Below are 24,603 nucleotides of genomic sequence, written 5' to 3' on the forward strand. Positions count from 1 at the left end.
TAGATGGAAGTGAGTGGTCAGCTCTACGCCCCGGAATCTTAACTACCGGGAAAGTGCCACCGGTGCCCACTGGACAGGAGATTGGGTGAGCCTCAGAGACGGCTAAACTCTACGAACACTGAAGATTTTCTTTCCTTGTCAGGAACCGAACCCCGGCCGTCCATCCCGTAGCCCGTCACTATATCAACTGATCTAACCCGGCCCTTATACTTTGCACACTATTATAGCTTACTTAATGAATACCAAGCAGATGAACACAATCCACCGTAAATTGCACATTACAAGCCATGGCAGAGGCGCGGCCGGACAGGTTTTCTGGAAACTAATGTACAAATGCAGGAAGGTGTTATCCTCCTAATGGGGAGACGAGTTATTAATGGGCTCTGTGTAATATGTACACGAATTGTAAATGTTGCTACGGTTTATGGACTGCATTACTGAATTACAGTATTTCTCAACCAATGCAACTCATAATTCAATTCAATTCTTTATTATTTGTGTGTCGAGTCAACAGCCACAAGGCCAATTAGAGACAGAGGACAGTGCAGGTTCAAATAATTACATTATGGACAAACACCACATAAAGTCAAAAATAATTTACAGGCAAGTACTAGAGGAAAACGTATGCAGAAAGCAAGTAAACAACACAAACAAACAAACAAACGAGATGAGGACAGGTAAGAAGAACGATATAACACAGAACACTAGAGTATTAACAAATATTGCTACAAATTTTAGGTTGATGAGTATAAATGTCATTAAAAGAAACGGCTCTGACTGCAAATATGTCGAGATCTTTACCAATTACGTTGGCAGCACAGGCGCACAGAGCAGGACAGGGTTTATTAGAAGGGCAAACACCAAACAAGGGGAAGTCCCTAAGTTTTCTAGGAGGAACGCGAATACTGGCATTTTCCAAAAGGAAATTTTAAGATGAGGGCTCAATAATTGGATAACACTGAACGATTGCTACCAAGTACCATTCAAAAAGTGTTCCCGTGATGATGACCTTTTAAGAGTCGAAATATGTTGGTAGATTAAAGAAAAAGTATGATGAAGAAAGCAGTCTTCTGGGATTTGGCACCGTGTATATGTGGTGTTAACCGACGTTTCGGAGGAACGTATCGCCCCCATCNGGACACCTACGCCGTCCCTGGTGGCGTTTACGATGGCACATGGGGATTAAACGGGCTCTTGAGTGCTATGTGCCTTGGAGGTCTCTTCTTCGTGGTGAACTGGCCCGCTACAGTGGCTGCGGTCCTATGTTCTTTTCTCTCTACAGTTATTATGAACGTACTGATTCCTCCATTTGCGCAGGTGAGTTTTCTTGATATACCTCAACTCAGTTCTTTGTTATGATAATACGTAATAAATGAAATTATACAACTTACATAAAGCCTCTCTTACCTACTTACTTATGGAGCCGAGCCCTTCTTGAGAAGAAGCCAAATCTGCAGCTACTCAAGAATTTCCCAGCATTTCATGGAACCCGACGGTTCATTACCGTGTTCACAAGAGCCCTCCACTGGTCCCTATCCTTAGCCATATCAAACCAATCCATGCCATCCAATCCTATTCCTCTAAGATCCATTTTAATATTGTCAACCCACCTACGCCTTGGTCTTCCCAGTGGTCTCTTTCCTTCTGGCTTTCCCACCAATATCCTATATGCATTCCTTTTCTCACCCATTCGTGCTACATGATCTGTCCAGTTCATCCTCCTTGATTTGATCATTCTAATTATACTTGGAGAAGAGTACAAGTTATGAAGCTCCTCATTATGCAGTTTTCTCCAACACCCTGTCACTTCATACCTCTTCGGTCAAAATATTCACCTCAACACCCTATCCTCAAACATCCTCAGTCTATGTTCCCCCCTTAATGTGAGAGACCAAGTTTCACACCCATACAGAACCGCAGGCAAAAATTGTAGTTTTGTATATTCTAATTTTTATGTTTTTGGACAGCAGATGGGAAGACAAAAGATTCTGGACTGAATGGTAGCAAGCATTACCCGAGTTCAATCTCCTTTTAGTTTCCTCTTCAATCGGCCTTTCTTAAAACGACAATACTTTATAGAAGTTTCCATAATGCGATGATCCTGAGACACAAGTTCGAGTCAAGATCAGGACTACGGGTGTAGCGATTAACGTTTCTTGTGCTTTTCTTTCCCAGTGACTCAGGCAAACTCTGGGACAGCGTCTGCCAATTACTCACTGTGCAGACACATAATTTTATATAACCGATTATTACTTAACCTCTCAGTTGATGCAACATCGTTAAATTCCTTTCGAATAAATAAACATCATTAATAAAGAACAATTTTATTTTCATTATTCTTACTTATTGTAACCTGCAGACGTTACTTTTTTATTTCAGTAAACACGAGCATTTGGAACTACAGCACAAAACGCCAGTCTGCTGAGGGCTTCGCACATAATGCTGAGGTCTGTCTGTGCGTCCACGGGTTTAATTTCAACACTATCTCATGAATTTACATTGAATTTGGTACTGCACGGCTATACAAAATCTGGGAATAGAACTGAAATCTTCTGGTACACATAGCATGCTGGACTATGCTTCAGATCGATCTTTATCAGTATTCTAAATATCGATATATCGTACAAATAATTTGCATACAACACGAGATGTAGCAATCTCATTGAGAACTATAAACGTTTAGGCATATTTGAAATATTATTCGATGTCATGAATGTGTAGCGAGACGCGGCTGTGCAGCTGCAGGTCTACACTCGCTACACATCTCTGTCCCTCATCATGGAGGCGTGTTCAGGCCATTGTAATGATCTCGATTTAGCCTCCCTACATCTTCAACACGCAGCGCACTTTCTCAACGCTGTCAGTTCACTTCGTGTTTGCATTTTACACTCATACATCTACCAGATACAAGTTTTACTTTCGCTGTGAACACCTTCCGGCAATTTGCTGACAAGTTGGGTACAATTCAATTCCATTTTGAGTTGCTTAAACTGCTCATATTATTTCTGTGGAAGGTGTTTTTATAGGAAACAATAAATGACGAATGAAAAGCAAGAAAAGTGACAGACCGGGAATGCCTATATTATTAAGATGTTATTGATTATTTGGAATATTTTCAGATACTGATCATGAAAAAATATGTAGTCTCCGACTAATAGATAATGAATCCTTATAAATCGCGATGCAGTTAAGAAAATTGTTTGAGAACGACAGTAACATATCAAAATTACATTCACGAAGAAGTTAAACAGCAGCGTAAATGCTGCAATACTTGCTCAATTTCGGTTTAGGATTCTTTGCCATCCCGTCTCCCGTCTAAACATCTGAAAATATAATGAACTACAAAAATATAATACAGTTATTTCTACTTACTAGCTTACTTCATTCGGGCGTGAACCTTGTTCCTCTTCCTTTCTTAGGGCTTTTGGGTCCAAGAGAGACGGAGCTGTAGAAGGATGGGAAAAATAATATAATGAAAAAGAGTTCTACCTTCTGGGATATAATCCAGTGTAGCCCGTTATATCCCAGAAGAAAGAACTCTTCATAACCACTGGTGTAAGGACTTCAAATCCTACACAGACAGTTAAGAACTTCTTGATTTGCATTCTATGTCATACATTTTTGAGTACTTAGATCAGCGAGGAAAAGAGGGATGGAACATATAGCACACAAGGGGGAAATCAGGAATAAGGAAACATTTAGTCCAACATGAGGGCTGAGCCAATGCAGGTCACTGAAGCACAGACAAGAGGAAAATGTTAAAATGGATGCCAGCGTGTGGGGTGAATTCATGGGTTCCAACATATGGTTCCGCCGGTCACGGTAGCCGAGCGGTCTAAGGCATGTACTGTCTTCGCTCGCTTGGAAACCGGAATCGTGGGTTCGAATCCCACTCAGGGCATTTAGTTTCTGTGTGTGCGTTTTTCTGTGTTTGTGTACAGGTAGAGGCCTTGCGACGAGCTGATCACCCGCCCAAGGAGTTCTACCGAATGTATAAGATCTAGAAAGACGGAAGTGAACGGAGTTCATGGAGGTAGGCCTAGGCCCACTGGGGCTGTAGTGGCAAAAAAAAAAAAAAGATATGGTTCCACAACCGGTTACTTTGAACCCGATAATGAATAAATCTGCTTCGCCACTGCTAAATTCTCAAGAGAGACTCACGTACGTGGAGTTGCTTAATGTTTGCATGTTACTGTGCCAACCTTAAGCGACAATTGAAATAACAGATATAATACGAGTAATTCAGCATTCACACGCTTCATGTATTTATGCAAAACCATTTCAGGCCAACCTCTCTCCCATGAGCCTACCTTTCAACATCAGCACTCTGTTATTCTTATGCGTGTCGTCGGCCGGTGCTCTTGTCCGTCCGGACGTCATCAGCTACCCGGAGAAGCATCGTCAAGAATACAAACACATGCTTTTGCGAAAAACACAGGTACTGTGGAAACACTTATTATGTACACTGTGTGATAACAGGAATCTGCTTAACGTTTTAGATTTTCAGACAGAGTTGAAGAACGTCAGCTAACGGACATTTGACTTATTTGCCTTTTCAAACTGTTTTCATGTCGTTCATTGGCCACTGTTATTCTATTTGTATTATTTCTCATACATCAACATCAGTTGAGGGAAATGTAAAGAAAAGAAAAGAGTTAAAATTAAGAATAAATTAGTATAATATTAGATGCTCCTCCCCTCTTTACCTACTTACTATTGCTACTTGGGGACGGTAGCTGCATTTATCCTTGGTTCAGTTGTTACGTTCACAATGTTCCCCAGATGGAATGAAGTGTCCAAGCTCATCTTTCAACAAGAAAAGATTGAAACTCCATAGCAACAGGTATTTAATAGCAGTTAAACCTAAATTCCTACCGCTTCTCTGGTCTAGTGGTCAGAGTTCCTGGCTACAGATCCAGACGTCCGGGTTTGATTCCCGGCGCTACCAGATTTTCTGAGAAGTAGTTGGTCTCGAACGGGTCCACTCAGCCTCGTGAGGATAATCCAGGAGCCGTTTCAAGAAATTAGCGGCCCCGATCTATAAAGCCGAAATTAACGGCCGTGGGGCTACGCAACACCCTATGTCCGCTGAATTTGGCACTAACTTTGCCAATAAGCAGCGATCACTAGGTCGGTATTGTTCGCTTGCGGACTAAAACTACGGCGTTTTTATTTTTTCTTCTAAAAGCATCTAGAAACAAATCCCTGTAGCGTTCTGGTGAAAGTAACTTCAGTGTAAATAACTTTATTTTGAAGCTGAGACCTACCGAAATGTCCCCTTGATATGTGTATGAAGACTGTGAATTTCACAACTGATCTTCAGAAGTTTTGCTTTAACAGGAACAATCATCCTCGACGTCCGACATTAATGATAAGGATGAAGACATGGAGAAGAAGGCGTTGTCTGAAGTGAAAGTAGTGTAAAGAAGAAACCAACGTGGAAGGGACGCAGAGCCTAGTCACGGACACTCGGCTGGCTTCATCATCCGCTCCGATACCTTCCACCGTTTCTGAAATGAAAAGCAAAATGGAGTTGCGTCCCTGGAAACAATTCATGGTAAGACCTGTCGTCCACCTTATAGGGCCTAAATATATGCCACGAATACATTGCGTTCTAATTCACACAGGCACATGCTTGTTATCTATCGAAACAATGACGGCATATACTCTCTGCGACCACAACCAGTAAAGCGAATGGCTACATGCTGGATTTCCGATGTTTCACATTCAGCGCAGATTCGAAGGCCTGGCCAGCTTCGCGAGCTTGAAAATGGCCACTAAATTCCGTACATTGCCGCATGAAGAATTCCCTCCACAACCCCAATATGAATTTATGGAGTGCTGCTTGGTCGCAAGAGAAATTTTGGTTTTAGAAAGACTTTAATTGTTGAAGAATTCCGTCTTCTGGAATGTGGCGCAGTGCTGATCTTATGTGAACCAACGTTTCGGAGAAACGTATCGCCTCAATCTTCAGGCTTGAAAAATCCTCGAGCGAGGAAGCAGCTTGAGCAGGTGGCTGCAGTCACGTCGGTTAACACAAGATCCTCGTGAACCTCGGTCCACTGATCGTGCTAGGGTCGCTGCTTTAATCCATCCTCAATATGCTTTTTCTGCAGATACAGGCCTTACGTTGGGCTGGTCCTCCAACTTTGTGTCCACCATATTCTTATATTTTGTGTGACGTTAAGAAAGACTGCAGAATATGCATAATTACTATCTTCTGGGATGCGGCGCCGTGTAGATTGTTAGTTGGATACCAGTGTTCTGAAGGAGCCTGCTCCCTCCATAATCAGGAGAGCGCAGTGCACCAGTAGGAGTCCCCAAGCGTTGGCAGCACATCTCCCAAATTGCACGGCGTCACAACTTACTAGATCTCATTTTAAATACTCATCGCTGTGAGAACTTCGAATCTTACTCAAGGCGACGACTACAACAACAATAATAATGTTAATAAAAATTTCTACATAGGTGTAAAATCTGTATGGGTTTGAAACTTGGTCTCTGACATTAAGGGAGGAACATATACTGAGGGTGTTTGAGAACAGGATGTTGAGGAGAATATTTGGACCGAAGAGAGATAAAGTGACAGGAGGTTGGAGAAAACTGCATAATGAGGAGCTTCATAACTTGTACTCTTCTCCAAGTATAATTAGAATGATCAAGTCAAGGAGGATGAGATGGGTAGGGTATGTAGCACGAATGGGGGAGAAGAGGAATGCATATAGGATATTGGTAGGAAAGCCAGAAGGAAAGAGACCACTGGGAAAACGAAGGAATAGGTGGGCGACCAATATTAAAATGGATCTTAGAGAGATAGGATGGAATGTTATGGATTGTATTGGTCTGGCTCAGGACAGCGGAGGGCTCTTGTGAACACGGTAATGAACCTTCGGGTTCCATAAACTGCTGGGAAATTCTTGAGTAGCTGCAGATTTGGCTTCTTCCCAAGAAGGGCTCAGCTCCATAAGTAAGTAAGTAAGTTTTGAAATATTCATTCGAATTTACTTTTCCTCTTTTGGCACAATTTTTGTCAAGCAATGAAGTGAACACCCTGAGGGTATGTGGACATATCTGCCATCAGTGTTACGAAGACCTCGAGAATGAAATTAAATTTACTGCTCATACAATTGAAATAGTTTTGTCATATTGGAAGAAGATTCCACTACACACATGTAAATCATTTTGAATGAATACACACCTATTGTAATGCATTTAATTACATCTTGAAACTGGATTGGAGAGAGAACAGAATATTGCATCACGTTAAAACAAGGATGATTGAATTTTACCGAGAAATTTAAAAGTGCAATAAATTGAACGTATCGTGTCGTATGTAAATGATTGATTAATAACAGCTGTAGTTTAAGTATCAATATAAATGTAAATGTAACCTGTTCATTGTACATTATCATTTAAAAATAAAACAATGTATTTAACTATATGTACTTATCCATAAATTCGGTATGTTAGTGACATGTATCGATCTTAATATGTTCTGACGATGCTGTAAACGCCTAGAAATGTTAAATTATTATTTTATTTCTAATAGCTGTTATCATAATTAATAAGAATAGAACAATAAATTGAACACTTCGTAATTTCATTATATATATGTATATATAATTGAAGCCGGTCACGGTAGCCGGTCACGTTAGCCGACCGGTGTAAGGCATGTACTGTCTTCTCTCGCTTGGAAACCAGGATCGTGGGTTCGAATCCCACTCAGGGCATGGATCTTTAGTTTTGGTGTGTGCGTTTTTCTGTGTTTGTGTACAGGTAGAGGCCTTGCGACGAGCTGATCACCAGCCCAAGGAGTCCTACCGAATGTGTTAGATCTAGAAAAACTGAAGTGAACGGAGAAGTTCATGGAGGTAGGCCTAGGCCCACTGGGGCTGTAGCGCCAAGGAAAAAAATATACATATATAATTGAATGACATTGAAAACTATACAGGCCAACTTAACTACAAAAGTAGATCACATATAAATGGGTAAATACTTGTCTGTAGCTTACATTCTGGTAACAATCCGAAACTCTGCATAGTAAACGAAGAAGACATTCAGTGAAGCCAAGGTGATCCAGCCAGTGTTTATGTTGTGGTTCTTACAAGTGGAAGTTTAAAGCTGTTGACAGATGGAACGAAAATAATGGAGAACAGCTGTCTGTTTTAATGGAGGCCAAGTATAGCGGTCGCGGCGGCTCTGTCACGGAATTCTGCCTAAGACGTCAATATGCGAGATTGCAATGAAGAAAACTCGCCTCCACACCACGACGAAGATTGGATCTGCGCATTAGTTCTTCAAAGAAATTAAAAATGACGTTAAAACAACATGAGCTGTAAGAGACGGGGGCGCGGGCCGCTGATATGAACGGATTGTTGTCAGGTCCTCGAGGTCCACAGAAAATTGTACGCACATGGAAGTGGATACTGCGGTACTGAACTGTTTCGTATGGTGCGATTTTACGACCGGAAATGCCGTGCAGTTTGCTATATCTGTAAAGAGTTTCCCTCTTTCGACTCTCTTCGGAAGAAGAGGTATCTGCTGATGTGTACTGAAATGCAGTTTTGTCCGTCAAATGTAAAATAAAAATTAGAGAATAGGAATAAAACCATTATCTAGAAATAATAAAGAACTAAAAGTATTATTACTTCTAAGTTATTGTCACATGTATTAGTGACTTGTAGACGGGGTTTGGACTGCTAAATATATTTACTGGATATTCACGCGTCGTAAACACAAGCAATTGTCCCACTCTGAATATTGCTATAACAATAACACAAAATATTAATTCTTCAACGTCAGTTTTGCTGGGCAACCGTTGGCTGAACACCTCCTGAAAGCAGGAATAATGGAGCCAGACACGTAATTACACATTTGCTAGGCAACGATTCATGCACGTTTCCGAGACAACACATTTATGAAGAGCAGCAATGGAATCCTTGGATCCGGTGATCTCTGTTCGGTTCTCTGGCAGTTATAAAAGGAAGTTCATTCTTGAATTAGAGAGATCCATTTGCAAGAGAATTCAGTAGTCGAACGTTCATCTGTGGAATGTTAACAAGTGGACAACGGAAGCTGAGGAAGTGGCTGACTCGTAAACTGGAACCGCGACAGTCGCGCAGAAGGGAAGACACTCGTAGTCCAGTAAGGAATGGAGCGAGTCTTAGGCACTCCTTGATTGTGAGCTGACGTAATTGATAGTAATTGTAGAGAAGTGCCGATAAATTCGATTATCCAATCCAGAACCCGCACGCAGACCCTTCATACGTGAAAACATCAGTAAAGTATCCCTTTAAGAACAAAGTTTGAAATAATGTGAATATAAAAAAATTCATGTTTACATAGAGATAGCAAGGTAATCTTATAACCTTATTTTTACAAAACAAGGAAAGCAGGTTAAAATCGTATACGGATATACGTAAGAGTGGGGACAGACAGTAAATGTGTTGGCAAATGTTTGCAGTTCAGTGTGTTGGTGATTCCGATGAAAGAAAGATAATGACTAGTCTTTCTTGGTCCTGGAAAGAGAAACATACGTGTAAATCGAGATATTCAGACTATATCATCCAGATACGTGGGAATCAAAGGAATCACTAATCAAACGAGATACATCGTTTTCTATTCCTGTACCTAACCTTTCACAATTTCAGTCTACATGCAACTTTGCTTAAAGAGGAACAAGTACGTGGGTCATTCAGAAAGTGAGACTGTTTGCTGATTTAAAAAAAATGAATCACTAAAATTAATATATTAGGTCATTACTACAGACCTCAAATCGTTTTTCTACACAATCTCCATGAAGATGCAGGCACTTGTCTTGTCGTGTGAGGAGTTTATTTTTTTTTTAATTCGCATAGTGAGGGGTGGAGTCCAGCTGGGTCCGATCGGCACGTCGGCCACTGATGGGCCCATTGTACCTGTCCCGGGTGATTACGATGATTGGAAAGGGAAACCGAACCCGGGCCACCGCGGTGGGAAGCCAGCGACTAACCACTTGAGCTATAGCGTGTGTCGAGTTTCTATACGTCTGCGTTTCAGGAATCTGCTGCCGACAGTCCACTGAACCAGTCTTCTCCATTGAGCATGCGCTGCTGTGCGCAAACGATCTTTACTTTCTGGACGAGCCTCGAATTTTGAAATATTGTTCCGGTTCATTCAGTGCGTTCTGCACAGCTGCCTATAAATTTTCAACAGTTTGGTCCGTATTTAGGCCGTTACTGTTTACAGAAAACTGAAACACCGTCCTGTCGTTGTAAACTTGAATCTGCGGGGTTCTGACTCGCATTTTCTGCGTAGGGGGTTATGAATCCAAATGTGTGCATCCTGTTTCTTTGAGGCGAGGACAGGTATACACAACCCCCTCTTTCAAATCCACACACACACACACATACACACTGTTTATTTTCGTGTTCAAGGATGTCCAATATTGCGTGCAGAAGAAGAGCCATGTAATATTATGACTGGAAATATTTAACGACGTTCTATAAACTGCTGAGAGGGACTGAGAAAAAATACTGAAGGAACTGGCTACGTCTTATCCAGTATTCCTCGGAAACACAAAATTCCTTTGTCTGTATACTGGACTTCCGGACAGAGATTCGAACTTCGGATCTCCCACTTACGAATCAGGAGCATAGTCACCACCAACCGCAACACTCGCTACCTCTACACAGTTAGTCTAAGCATGGAAGTGTTTGTCGGATTGTCGTTGTATTGTCCATGGAAACCACATGCAAAACAAATGTCAGTTATGACAGGCGAGTAAGAAGACTGTTCCAGTATCGTAAGTCTGCACCATTTGTCGTCATTTGCTAGAAAAGTACAGCATCTCTACACTATTTTGTTCACGTTTGTTCTATCAAGCCGTCTTTCGAAACTTTTGAAGTTCACACCTTTATAATTAAGCGAAACAGTGACCTCAGAATATTCCTCAAGGTCTGAAATATTAAATATTTGCTCAATGGAAGGGCTATCTGTGGAAACTGCAGCGGGAGACTGGATTTGCACAATTTTCTCGCCGGATTTTCAGATAGTATTCCACTAGTAAGTCTATTTATAAATCACTTGTACTTCTGCGGCAACACTTGTGCCGTATTACTGCGAGTTCTCCACATAAGAGATTATCGGCCCTGAAGGAAAATTCTGTCAGACTAGCTTGATGGAAGAAGCACCGGACTTACAAAGAGGCCAACTTCATAACTGGCCTTAAAGTAATTTGATCTTTTTCCTATGGACCCCATCTTGAATCGTGGAGGAAGTGTTCCACGTTCTCCTAATTTGGGTACTATGTTTCCGCCGCGTTTTAAAGGTCAGTGGCCCTCAACTTCAACTTCAGGATTATGTACTCTGTATCCAAATAATGGGCAGTGTCCGATTAACTACTTTCATCAGAATCAATGTCAAAAACCTTTAGTGTCAAGCCAATAAAGGTATCATACTGTTATAATAACTGAAAGATTCATTCATTCATCATAGGTTCTACAGCCCTCTGTTGGGCCCTGGCCGTGATTCTACACACAGTCAGCAGGACTTCTTAGTCGGCGGATCGGCCCGTCGCAAGGCCGCTACCTGTACACAGGACAGCACAAACACAGAATAAACGCACATAGATATTCATGCCTTCAGTGGAATTCGAACGCAGAATCCTAGCGTTCAAGCGGGCGAAGAGAGTTCATGCCTTAGACCGCGCGGTCATTTGTGATCGTCCAATGAAAGCTTAATTTGTGTAATCTGCTCATGCTTGGTTTGTGCACATTGCTAAGTCTTGGTTTTAATTAATTATGTAAAAGAATCTATGGAGTAGAACCTTTGAGAAGTCACTCAACTGCCTAAAACCTCTCTTACCGTCAATTGAACCCCAATGTTTATTGTCAGGTTCAACAGCGCGTATCCTGAGCCAGATGAATCTATTGCACTTTGTCAAGTGCACTTAATAATTAAATTTACCGATTAATTAAATTTTTAAATTTAATACGTCTGATTCATCCATTTGCCATTAATTACGATAGCTGATTCAAACAATGTTACAACCGATACTTGCCAATAGAAATAAATAATTAAAACTTAAATGTAATCAGAGCCTACTTTTGTTGTGGGAGGCTGAAGTGAAGAACTAAGTTTTAATAATAGAATTTAGACATTTTCTTCTCTTAAGATCGAAAGAAAATGACATTTTTCAGTGGTGTTCCTCATGTAACATAGGTTGTAACAGAAATTGAGCCGTATAAATATTTCAGTCAATAAATTGTGAAACATCATGGCCTAAAAATCAGTAAAGTTCATAAGAGACATTAATATCTCAGTAACTTTAATTTTCTTGCTCACCGGAATAGGCAACACATAACATTCTCTGAAGAATCTGGGATATAATGAATCTTAATAAAAGATCGATATGAGTTACATGGTCACTTCTCTAAATATGAATTTCGTCACAGGCCGTCAGACTTGAAGTACAGGAACATATTTCCAAATACCACTGCTCTAACTCTATTCGGTGTTCATATTCCCTTCCGTCACGTCGCTTTATATTCAAGAAATCTGAAGATGTCAGAACATTTTGTAACGAAAATAATTTATTTGCAGAATCCTTCAACATACACAGACTTTGACGCTCGGTCAATTCTAAAATACAGCAGATTGTCTGCTCCAGGCAACGCCACACAATGTATTAGGCAGCTCATAAATTTCAGGAAACCATAAAGAACTGTCCAAGCTGAATCTCTCGCTGTTTGTTCCCCATGCAATATAATTATGATGGCTATTTTAACCACCTCGATAGATAACTGACGAAGAATACCGAAACATGTAGGATTTGCTGTATCACAGCTATGGTTTTTATTGCTAGTGGAGTGGTACTAAGTCCCTTGTACTGCCACCACTTCTGGCCTATTGTACCAGCCCCAGATGATAGGTGAGGGTGATTGTGGAGCAGTTGGTGGAATGAAGATTGGCAGGGGAAACCGAAGTACTCTGATAAAACCTGCCCCAGTGCCACTTTGTCCACCACAAATCCCACTTGACCAGACCCCGGCATCGATCCCGGGCCGCCACGGTGGGAAGCCAACGACCAACCGCTTGAGGTATGGCGCGGCCACATCGATGGTTACGAAGAGTTATATCTTAACGCCGTATAATCCGTTTAAAGTCAACCGGCGTTTCGGATGATCAGCTATGCTTGCTACCTTCTTCACCTCGATTTCTTACTTGCCTTATTCTTCGATCCTGAAGACGGAGGCGATATGTTCATCCGAAACATAACCTGACTTTCAACGAACCACAAGGCGTTATACCCAAGGAGACAGAATTCTCCAGTACCGAAAGATATTTGACAGTAAAAACCAGAAGGAAACCGAGACGAAGGCAGGCCTTGGATAAGATTTCTTTACCATTTATTTGCAGTTTATTAAATGACGGTTTCAGTGACTCCGATTACAAAGAGTCGGGAGGTGAACAATAAATTGCAGAGGGGTCGTGGCCTAATTTAAGGTATTTATGTCTGAAGGACTGAGGAAACCCACGAAGAACCTCAGTCACGACAGTCGGTGTCCTGGCCGAGTTTCTAACTCAGTACCTCCCGAATACAAGGCAGAAGCGTTATAGATTGAACCAACTTCCTCAGATGACAAAATACTAGAAAGGGGTTTTGTGTCCTGTACCAGGAAATGAAGATGCATTAGGCTGCAGCTATTGTTATACATATTCTGTTGAGTATCCGAAAGCAACCATCACTGTCATATCCGTAGTAAACAAAAGTAATGTAATTTCAAGTGCTGAGAACCATTACGTGAGGCGATGGGCCACGACCTTTCTGCGCTTACAGAAATAATTCGGAAAGTGTGTGAGTATTAAATAAATTCAAAGTGCGAAGCATACCTATGTATCGATGGCACTGCGGCTGTCGACACAACGAAGTAGCCTGGTTACATTTTTTAATAAAATCTATTAAATTGCATAGGATATATAAAGTAATAGACCGCCCTTGTGGTCTAGTGGTCAGAGTTCCTGGCTACAGATCCAGAGGACCCTGGTATGATTCTCAGCGCTACCAGATGTTCTGAGAAGTAGTGGGTCTGGAATGGGGTCCACTCAGCCTCGTGAGGATAACTGAGGGGCTCCTTGATGGGAAAAGTTGCGGCTCCGGTCCATAAAACCGAAATTAATGGCCTTGGGGATTCGTTGCGCTGACCACGCGACATCCTCTATCAGCTAAATTTGGCACTAACTTGGCCGACATGCGGCGGTCGCTCGGTCGGTGTAGTTCGCTTGAGGACTAAAGCCACTGAGTTTATATAAATTAATTCTAGTTATATTACACTACATGTTTCGGTGCATGGGCCATCATCAGGTGTAAACAAATAAATAAATAACTAGAACACATCATTACAAAATTTAGAGGCCAAATGTATGCATTTGAGACTAGAAGAGACAAAATAGAAAGAGAGAGAAATGAGAGTGTTGTTTTGTTTGTTGCGTTTTCTTATTGGCCAAGAAACGAATCGATACGTGAAGTGTGCCGCTCTAGGGATTGAGAATGCCAAGGACGAATGAGCCTTGTCATAAAGACCTGTATTGCAATAGAAATGGAGACATGTTGATGTCCAATTAAACACCCTAAACAAGCTTTATTTACTTACAGATTATTAAGCATGATAACGAACTGTTGTTATTACATTTTTATTATAGTATTGTTTCTCGAATACTTCAAAAGGAACGAAGACGTGAACTAGATCCCGACTCAGAACTACTCCAAAAGTTTTACTACAGAGAATTATAGTTTTATTGCGTTGACAGTGCAATTACTGACCATTACTCTTGTATTTGTAGTTTTTCCGTTCCAGTCAAAATAAGAAATATCTTCACAATCGACAACAATCTGTGATCACTGGGTTTCAAGTGTTGTCGCTAAGCAATGTAGAGAAAAACTCACTAAAAAGACTACATGGGGACATAGCCTAGAAGCCCACAATATGAATCTTCACCCCACAAGATCCCTAAACCACATAAACGCAATTATTGTTTATCATAAGCTTCTCGGCTTCTCATCCACATAAGTGATTTATCTACGTAATATTGTTTTACAAATCAGCCTGTAGTATAGGGACTTGTATACTGCTTTCGTTTTCATAATATAAGAAATTTGTTAATGTAAATATGGCAATGACTTTCAATAAATTATACACCACGGAATTGTGTTCAATTACAATTTTTGTAGATGAAAATTGAACCATGACTTAGCGCTGCACACACACTGAACCCAAGTTAGATAACTTTAGTCCCCACTCTTTCCTCGCTAGCAAACACACCGGTACACAACTCCACCTTCAGGCAGACAACGGACACATAGCAGTAAGGTACACGCCCCTCCGATATGCAGACGCATCAGTACACCAGGTAAGAAAATAACGCCTTCAAATACACCACTATGTACAGCAAAAATAATCGACTTGTAATAAGAATATATTGTATAATAACATTATAAGTAATCAGAATAACCCACTTATATGAGGGCATACGTATACCTACAGGGACTGAATACTGAGGGCAGATGAATGTCTGAATTGTAACTATAAACCACGGCCCCGACATAGCTCAAGCGGTTAGTCGATGGCTTCCCACAGCGGGGGCCCGGGTTCGATCCCGGGTCTCATCAAATGGGATTTGTGGTAGATAAAGTGGCGCTGGGGCAGGTTTTCTCCGAGTATTCCGGTTTCCCCTGCCAGTCTTCATTCCACCAATTGCTCCACAATCACCCTCACCTATCATCTTGAGCTGGTACAATAGGCCAGAAGTGGCCGCAGTAAAAGGGACTTAGTCCCATCCCACTGGCAATGAGAAATATTTAAACCACGCAACAGGCAACGAAATAGCAGGTACTACCAACAACAGACAGATGAATGTGTAAGTTGTAACTATAAACCACGCTACAGGCAACGAAATAGCAGTTACTACCAACAACAGACAGATGAATGTCTGAGTTGTAACTATAAACCAGGCTACAGGCAACGAAATAGCAGGTACTACCAACAATAGAATTAAGTACGAGTAAACGCATACACAGAAGTGAAGCGTAAGCGATATATAAATGAACCTGTTGCTGATGCGTAACGCATGTGAAGACAGAGCAGAAGTGAGCAGCAAAAACACTGAAATAATAACGAAAATAAATTGTTATTAGATATGAAAAGATTGAGATTTTAGACTAATAATTGCACATAAATCAAGAACAGACTCCTCTATTAATTGCTATTAAAATATACCCCAAAGAAATCTGGTTGTTCGCATGTAGTGTTCTTAATAAATCAGTCTAGTAGAACACCTTACAGTTACGTATGAACTAGCTAAATAGTGTGAAGGATTTTCCTGGAAAATGTTTCAGGGTAGCCCAATACATTATACAACAAACTGCAGTAAATTAAAAAATAATAAAACACTATGTGCTTTTTTGGATTCCTAGGACCGTAAAACTTCGAACTGTGTCAAAGTTTCTAAATCCACATATTACAGGACTACAAGACAAAAATATGTTCTGTATTCGGAAGATTCGGGAAAACTATATATGGTGTGTTTTGTATTAACAAATTAATGCCCGGAAATCGAGTCTAATACCTCTTGCTCTTTCTAAAACCATTCATAAGAGAGCATTTGTCCGCCCTCCCTGTGTTCGAATTCAGTAAACATTATATTACATTATATTCGGCTGCTTTTATTTGTTACTGTACAAATCTTAGTGGTTCTTAGGGTTTTTAATTCTTATTTTTTAACACCACTCGTAGATGTAGATGTGTAGAACACCTGGAGATATACGTATAGTTTTAAACCTCCCTTGTGATGTGGAATAGAATTTCACAAAAGTAATGAAAATTTGAATGAATTTTATTTTATTTTACTTATTACATTAAGTGGACTACAGCGTGTCATTTTAGCGCATATTAATTCAGTGTAGAAGTTTTAATATATTAAGGCACCTGAAAATGATCATTTAGGGCCGAAACATGTTGTGTTGAAAGTGAAAGTGGAAGAAAAAGGAACAATTTGTTGCATTATTGACGGACTGTGTTATACATAGGCGTATTCAAATTAAAATTAAATATTTGGATTGGAATAATATTAATGTTAATCTGGTTTTAGTTTTTAAATTAAATGCCCTACTTTCATTTTAAGAACTGGTTTTAAATTAACTTAAAAACCAGAAGTTTTTGGTTCGTTGGGTTTTGTTATGATCGATGTTGTTTGGTAAGCCGTCGGTCGAAGCAACGTGAAGAAATTCTATGAATCTAAGTCGACATTTGTTTACATCTTTATCATAGCTAAGCGTCGTGTAGTGGTTTCTAAGCGCTACCTTATATCACTCCCCGCTTATATTTCCCACGCATAGAGCCAGAATGTGAACTCTACAATATAACAAGGGGACCCCTTCGCATACAGCGCAAGATACAAGTAATCAAACTCTGTATGTATGGAAAGCAAAAACAACTGGGAGCGACATGAAGAAGCGCCTAGGGGACCATTACACGACCCTCAGACATGGTAAAGAAGTACAAATGCGACAGAGGCCCCCCCCCTTCACGTTGCTTAGACCTACGTCTCTCCACTTAACAACGATCATAACAAAAGCTAACGTACCAAAAACTTTTAGTTTTAAAATTAATTTAAAATCCGTGCTTAAAATCAAAGTATAATTCGTGTGTATAAGTTTAAAACCGAGACTAGATTAGTATTAATGTTATTTCTTATAGAATAGCGTCGGATCATGTAGCGAATGCTTATGCGTCAGCATCGGTTTTATTCGTTGGTATAATTATTTTGTATGCGGTCCTGTAAACGCTACTAGGGGGAGGTGCGAAGAGAATGTGCAGGCAAACAGACAATTTCCAGTCTGAGGTTGCTGTAAGACATTCGCCCCTGGTGGAGGCGTGGGTGGCGGAGGAACCAACATTGTCTTAAGTCGTTGCTTAACAATGCCGAGTCAGTTCTGAGATAAGCGACAGCGAGCAAGGAGGCGAATCCGTGAAACACGCAAGCTGAAGAAGCTACGGCGTTGAAAGCCTTTACTAGGCAACCGGTTAAACACGACAGACTGGAAAAACTTAGCGTTCTTTACAGTGTAGAATTTGTGAATAAGCGACAGCGTTATAGTTACTTGTAGTTACGATATGTGAGTGTTCAATAACCCAATTTACTAATCCAAGCCCCATTTAGAGTCAATAAAACTCGTGACAATACTATAAATGGACAAAATTGAAGAATAACAGCAATATATAAGATTTGAGGCTTTCACCGCGGTGACTATGAAGAAAGCAGTCTTCTGGGATTTGGCACCGTGTATATGTGGTGTTAACCGACGTTTCGGACGTTTCTTATATTTTTTCCTTCTACCCTGAAGATGGAGGCGATACGTTCCTCCGAAACGTCGGTTAACACCACATATATACGGTGCCAAATCCCAGAAGACTGCTTTCTTCAACAGCAATATAGTTAATGAAAAATGTTTCGCCATATATTGGTCGAGTTTAAACAAAAAAATATATGCCAGGGGTTTAACAGTTAGTAGGGCAACTCTCTTTAATTGCTGAAACAGCAAAAGCATATACAAATAAAGGTTTAGGTCTCTGTTCTTTCCCTTGTCACGTTATTTTTTTGCTGTCATTCAAAATCTTCCTGCACTTTCTCCGCTTTCGACCTCTCTTCTCGCCAGAAATCGGTGTCTCGCTGTGATCAGTAGGCACGTCATGATCGGTAAAGCTGCCCCAATGAGTTTGCAGATTCCTGTCCAATTATCTTGCTAGGTTTCTTCTCCGGCATCTTTTCACTGTTTACAGTTATTTCATTGATGGCATCTTCTGCTTAACTGTCTGCTCGATTTTCTTCTACAGTGGCTCCGTTACTGCAGCCTTGTGTTGCGAGCCAGACGTAAGGGCAACAGATGCACACCACATATATACATAAATTGTGTTAACAAAATAATGACATTAATTTTGTAGTGCGAGAAATGGGGACACTGCTGCGTCGAGACCGCTACGAGATGATAACTACATCGCTGCTCTACCTTTTTGGACTTCTATCATGAATTAATGTGGTTTTCGTTGAAGTTCGTGTAGATGTATGTTTTGTTACAGCGTCACAAAAAAGGCGAACTAACATCTCGTGCAACGTTATGCAATCATGTTTTGTTTCAAGCTGGGGGAAGGGCGCTACCGATACTTACGAAAAGGTTCAGAAAACGTTTGATAATGATTCTGTATCACGTGTTAAAGTATTGTGGTGGCGCAGAGGCTGTGTACATGGGCTAGAAAGGGTGGAAGATGAGCCCCGATCTCGGCGCCCCGCCTCTGTGAGACGAAGCACAAACGTCGATCGTGTGCTGGGTTTAATTCGTCAAGACCGACGTTTGACAATTCGAATTCGCAGGTGAACTTAATATTAATGAATGTGAGGTCCACCAAATTGTTACAGAAGATTTGAACATGTGAGAAGAGTGTGCAAAAATGGTTCCAAAAATGTGAATTACGATCAGAAAGATGGTGGAAAAGAATTGTCGGCAGAAATGCTTGAACGGCTCGAATCTGCACCAGACTTTCTTTCTCGAATCATAACGGGTGCCGAAAGTTGGTTTTTGAAGTACGACCCTAAAGCCAAGTTGTAGAGTGAGGAATGGCACACGTCACATTATCGAAGACAGAAGAAAGCTCGCATGAGCAAAAAAAAAATAAATAAAGAAAATGGTTACCTTTTTTCTATTCTCGTGGAGTAGTTCATAAGGAATTCGCACCGCCTGGTGTCACAGTAAATCAAACTGTTTCCTTGAAATTCTGGACCGTCCGAGAGAGAGATTGATGCGAGTTCGAATGGAAATTGCAGACAACTGAACACTCCAAGCTTCATCACAACACGTCCGCACACACAGCATTGTCAGTTCGTGAATTTCTGGCACAGAAGTGCATTCCCGTGCTTCCGCAGATTTGTCACTGTGATTTTTACTCGTTCCCAAATGAAAGTCAATATCTATCAGTTAGACACTTTCTGGTAACGGCTTCCAGCAATTGCTATTCTTCCGCTTTCGGTATCAAGTTCTCTCTGAACGGCGGCTCCCTTCCAACTGAACTATTCTTGCTTCACTTATCCTCCTTGTAACCCTTTTGCACGGACCAGGCTTGAAACACCTTTCAAGAGTACCTTTATTGTTGCATGCATATTAGTTTCTGCGGGAACGAGTTTACCGAGCCGTTGCCTAGAAACGGTTCTAACCTCTACAATATAGAACAGTTTTCTACAAGACGAAAATAGTTGCTGGTGTTACGTTTGTTGAAGGCCTCTTACATGACCTGAGATATTACTTCGCGAAATATGACTGCATATGGTCAAATTAAAAATTAATTAAAGAGATCGTGAATTCCTTAAATCTCCCTAGTTAATTAAAATGTTTTTGTTGAAAAGAGGAATGGACAAATAATAATTATAATATAATATATAAGCCTTATTGCACATACAGCAAAGATAAGAGCAAAGTTACTTAAAAGAAGAATTGAAAGGAAAATAGAGGATATACTTGGAGAAGATCAGTTTGGATTTAGAAGAGGAAATGGAACCAGGGATGCAATTGGGATGATGAGAATTATAGCGGAACGAACTTTGGAGATAGATGAAGAACTGTGTGTTTGCTTCATAGACTGGCAGAAGGCATTTGACCGGGTAAACTGGACCAAATTAATGCAGATCCTGAAAGAAACAGGTATCGATTGGCATGAAAGAAGATTGATTAGCAAATTGTACATGGATCAGAAAGTTAGAGTACGACTGGACAGGGGGGAGACAGGAAGTGTGCAGATTGGAAGAGGAGTTCGACAAGGATGCTGTTTATCACCAATTCTGTTCAACTTGTACAGCGAATGCCTTACCAAGGAAGCTCTGGATGGGCTCGGTGACTTCAAAGTAGGAGGGCAAATTATTCAAACTGTGAAATATGCAGATGACCTTGTGTTAATGGCTAAGGAAGAAACTGTGCTACAGGGCATGATTGATAGACTAATTGAAATTGGAAGGTGCTATGGCATGGAAATGAATGTGGAGAAAACAAAAGTAATGAAAATTTCGAGACAACCAACCCCAGTCACAATAAAGATAGACCAAAAACAACTGGAGAATGTGAAATGTTTTAAATATTTGGGTAGCTTGTTAACAGATGATGGAAGGTGTACTTGTGAAATTAAATCCAGGATTGCCATGGCAAAAGCTGCATTTAGCAAGAAGAAGAATCTTTTTACCAGCAAATTGGACTTAAATTTGAGGAAGAAACTAGTGAAATGCTACATTTGGAGCATAGCTCTGTATGGGGCTGAAACATGGACACTTAGGGCAGTAGATCAGAAACATCTGGAAAGTTTCGAAATGTGGTGTTGGAGAAGGATGGAGAAGATCAGTTGGACCGATTATGTGAGAAATGAAGAAGTGTTAATTAGAGTCAGTGAGCAGAGGAATATCCTATACGAAATAAGAAAATGGAAGGCTAATTGGATTGGTCATGTTTTACGCAGAAACTGCCTTCTAAAAGAAGTTATCGAAGGAAAGATAGAGGGGCGGATGGAAGTGACCACAAGACGAGGAAGGAGACGTAAGAGGATGCTGGATGACCTTGGGGACAGAAGAGGATACTGTCATTTGAAGGAGAAAGCTCTAGATCGCATTAAGTGGAGGAACTGTTTTGGAAGAGACTGTGGACCTGTCGTCTGACAGATTACTGTTGATGATGATGAACGGTTATCTTGCTTTAGAGCAGTTATTTTCAGTTTATTAGTAGTCACCTAACATCGCGATGTCGGCTTATCTGCTCCATCACTGTAGTGACCTAGTCTTGGGCTATCAGCACTCAAGTCGCTACTTGCATTTCAGAGTAAGCACCGTCTCTGCACTCTCGAGTCCTGTACAACGCTTCTAAACTCACGATTGGATCCAACGCATCTGCCTCTTCTCTGAGATACCCTGAAATCGCGAGCTCCGCACGCTTTTAATGACGAGTCATCATTCTGGAAAACTCTCGCAGATTCTTCGCTAACCTTTGTTTTCGGCATATTGTGCAACCATAAAGAAAATTTAGTGAGGATACTGTGTTTCTCTAAAGAGTAAATGGTTCGTTAACGATACAACAGCAGCGCCATTAACAATAATGATAGTAATAATACTAATAACAACAGTAAATATATCCTACATGAAATTATATATAAAAATGAAAATGTGTGGAAGTTACGTATATTTTTAAATGATGCGCCAAGGAACATTAATATGTAGTAAAATTTCATTATTTTAATTTTGTTCCCGAGGTTGAATTTAATTTCAATAACTTTTATTTATAACGTTTCTTTTATTTTCAGATTTGACATCTTTATCAATACAGTGGTCAGATCATCTCTTCAGCTGTCATCAAAATATGCAATAACGCCATGTTAATTTGGATATATGGAAATAAGATAAGAGCAGTGAATTAAAGAACAATACCGATTGTATTTTGTGAATATATTGTGACGTTTGCAAAGCAACTACCGAGTGCCAGTAACCTAGAAAAGTACTCGGATTATCAGAAAGGGATGGTCTTAAAAATTTGCTTTCCATAATGATCTATTCCTTGCGAAAATCCAGTTTATACTTTATCAGCAAATACATTTTATTAATAAGCTTAACTATTTAATAAACTTTCCCATGGGAAAAGCGTAGTTTCAGAATCGAATATTCCTACTTCAGATGTCGGCAATGAAGAAGCCTGAAAATTTTAATGGAAAACTCGAAACAATTATGTCGCCTTCTGAAACTGTATTAGCAGGGAAAGAATTTTTATAATCCGGGAAATGGTCTGTTGTAGGACCAGTTGTGAATCTGCACAACGAATTTGACGACACAAGGATCTACAGCAGATGTCCTCAACAGAAAATACAGCGAATAATTAACCATATGGAAGATAATTACACCATGTCATCAGGAAGCGTCAGCAACTTAAAATCTGAGGCTGTTGAAGGTACGAGTGCCCAATCAGACTCGACTATCTTTGGCTTAGAAACAGTTAACAAAGATATAATTGTTAAAAGTTCAGAAGGCAACTTACAATCAAATATAGATGATTTCGGAATAGAGTCAGAACATTATGACATGCTTACCAACAATGAGATAGTTCTCCCCTTTGGAAACTCAATTAATGATTCCGAAATAAAATCTGGCGACTTACTGAAACCACTGAAGAATGAAAACAATGATTACTGTATGCCTCATGATAATTCTTTCTGTTTACGAATCATTGATAACAGTGAGGAGCTTGAGACAGTGTACCCTACAGTAACTGCAAAACAAGAGAATCGTACTGTGTTGTCAAGAAATTGTGAGGTAAGAGGTGCTGAAGATTTGATACAGAGGACTTGTGGTACCGAACCCGAAGGCAGCTTTCCACTTAGTGTAGACTTCACTCAGTATGACGAGGTAAATGAGAGGAAACGGAAAAGGAAACGCAGGAACAAGAAGCGGAAGGGAAGATCAACAGAGACAATAGAAATACTGCAGGGAGAGTACGTATTTCATACTCTTTGGACCATTGTTCTAATTATTGTTACGTTCTAACCATCTGGCCTCAAATTCCAAGTTCCTCAGAGCAGGCGCTTTGTGCTTCAAGTTGCTTGATTCTGTGTTCTAAATTGCTGTGACATTATAACCATCTCGCTTCGCAAACCTAACTTCTCAGAGCAAACACTGTTGTTCTTCATATTGCTTGATTCAGTGTTCTGAATTAGTGTCATGCTGTAACCATGTCGCTTCGCAACCCTAGCTTCTCAGTTCAACACTGTTATGTTCCATACTGCTTGATTCAGTGTTCTGAAGTAGTGTCATGTTGTAACCATCTCGCTTCGCAACCCTAGCTTCTCAGAACAGACTCTGTTTTCTTTTCATATTGCTTGATTCAGTGTTCTGAAGTAGTGTCATGCTGTAAACATCTCGCTTCGCACTCCAAGCTTCTCAGAGCAGACTCTTTTGTATTTCATATTGCTTGATTCAGTGCTTTGAAGTAGTGTCATGTTTTAACCTCTCGCTTCGCTACCTTAGCTTCTCAGAGCACACTCTCTTGTTTTTCATATTGCTTGATTCCGTGTTCTGAAGTAGTGTAATGTTGTAACCATGTCGCTTCGCAACCCTAGCTTCTCAGAGCAGACTCTGTTGTTTTTCATATTGCTTGATTCAGGGTTCTGAATTAGTGTCATGCTGTAACCATCTCGCTTCGCACTCCAAGCTTTTCAGAGCAGAGTCTGTTGTATTTTATATAGTTTGATTCAGTGTTCTGAAGTAGTGTCATGTTGTAACCATCTCGCTTCGCAACACTAGCTTCTCAGAGCAGAATCTGTTGTGTTTCATATTGCTTGATTCAGTGTTTTGAAGTAGTGTCATGTAACCTCTCGCTTCGCAACACTAGCTTCTCAGAGCAGAATCTGTTGTGTTTCATATTGCTTGATTCAGTGTTCTGAAGTAGTGTCATGTTGTAACCATCTCGCTTCGCAACACTAGCTTCTCAGAGCAGACCCTGTTGTTTTTCATATTGCTTGATTCAGTGTTCTGAAGTAGTGTCATGTTGTAACC

General features: G+C 40.4%; 1 protein-coding gene across 1 annotated transcript in view; it reads left to right on the top strand.

Annotated features, from left to right (window-relative positions):
- The first annotated feature begins 1,136 nt into the window (after positions 1-1,136).
- Positions 1,137-24,603, top strand: part of LOC111872201 — a 197,699-nt gene continuing 174,232 nt past the window's right edge. The window contains exons 1-4 of the mRNA XM_033754588.1: positions 1,137-1,317; positions 4,286-4,438; positions 5,341-5,557; positions 22,365-23,543. Of these exons, the coding sequence (XP_033610479.1) occupies positions 22,939-23,543 (605 nt within the window). The 5' untranslated portion in view covers positions 1,137-1,317; positions 4,286-4,438; positions 5,341-5,557; positions 22,365-22,938. The remainder of the gene's footprint in view (positions 1,318-4,285; positions 4,439-5,340; positions 5,558-22,364; positions 23,544-24,603) is intronic.

Source organism: Cryptotermes secundus, unplaced genomic scaffold (genome assembly GCF_002891405.2).
Source record: "Cryptotermes secundus unplaced genomic scaffold, Csec_1.0 scaffold647, whole genome shotgun sequence".
Classification (NCBI taxonomy): domain Eukaryota; kingdom Metazoa; phylum Arthropoda; class Insecta; order Blattodea; family Kalotermitidae; genus Cryptotermes; species Cryptotermes secundus.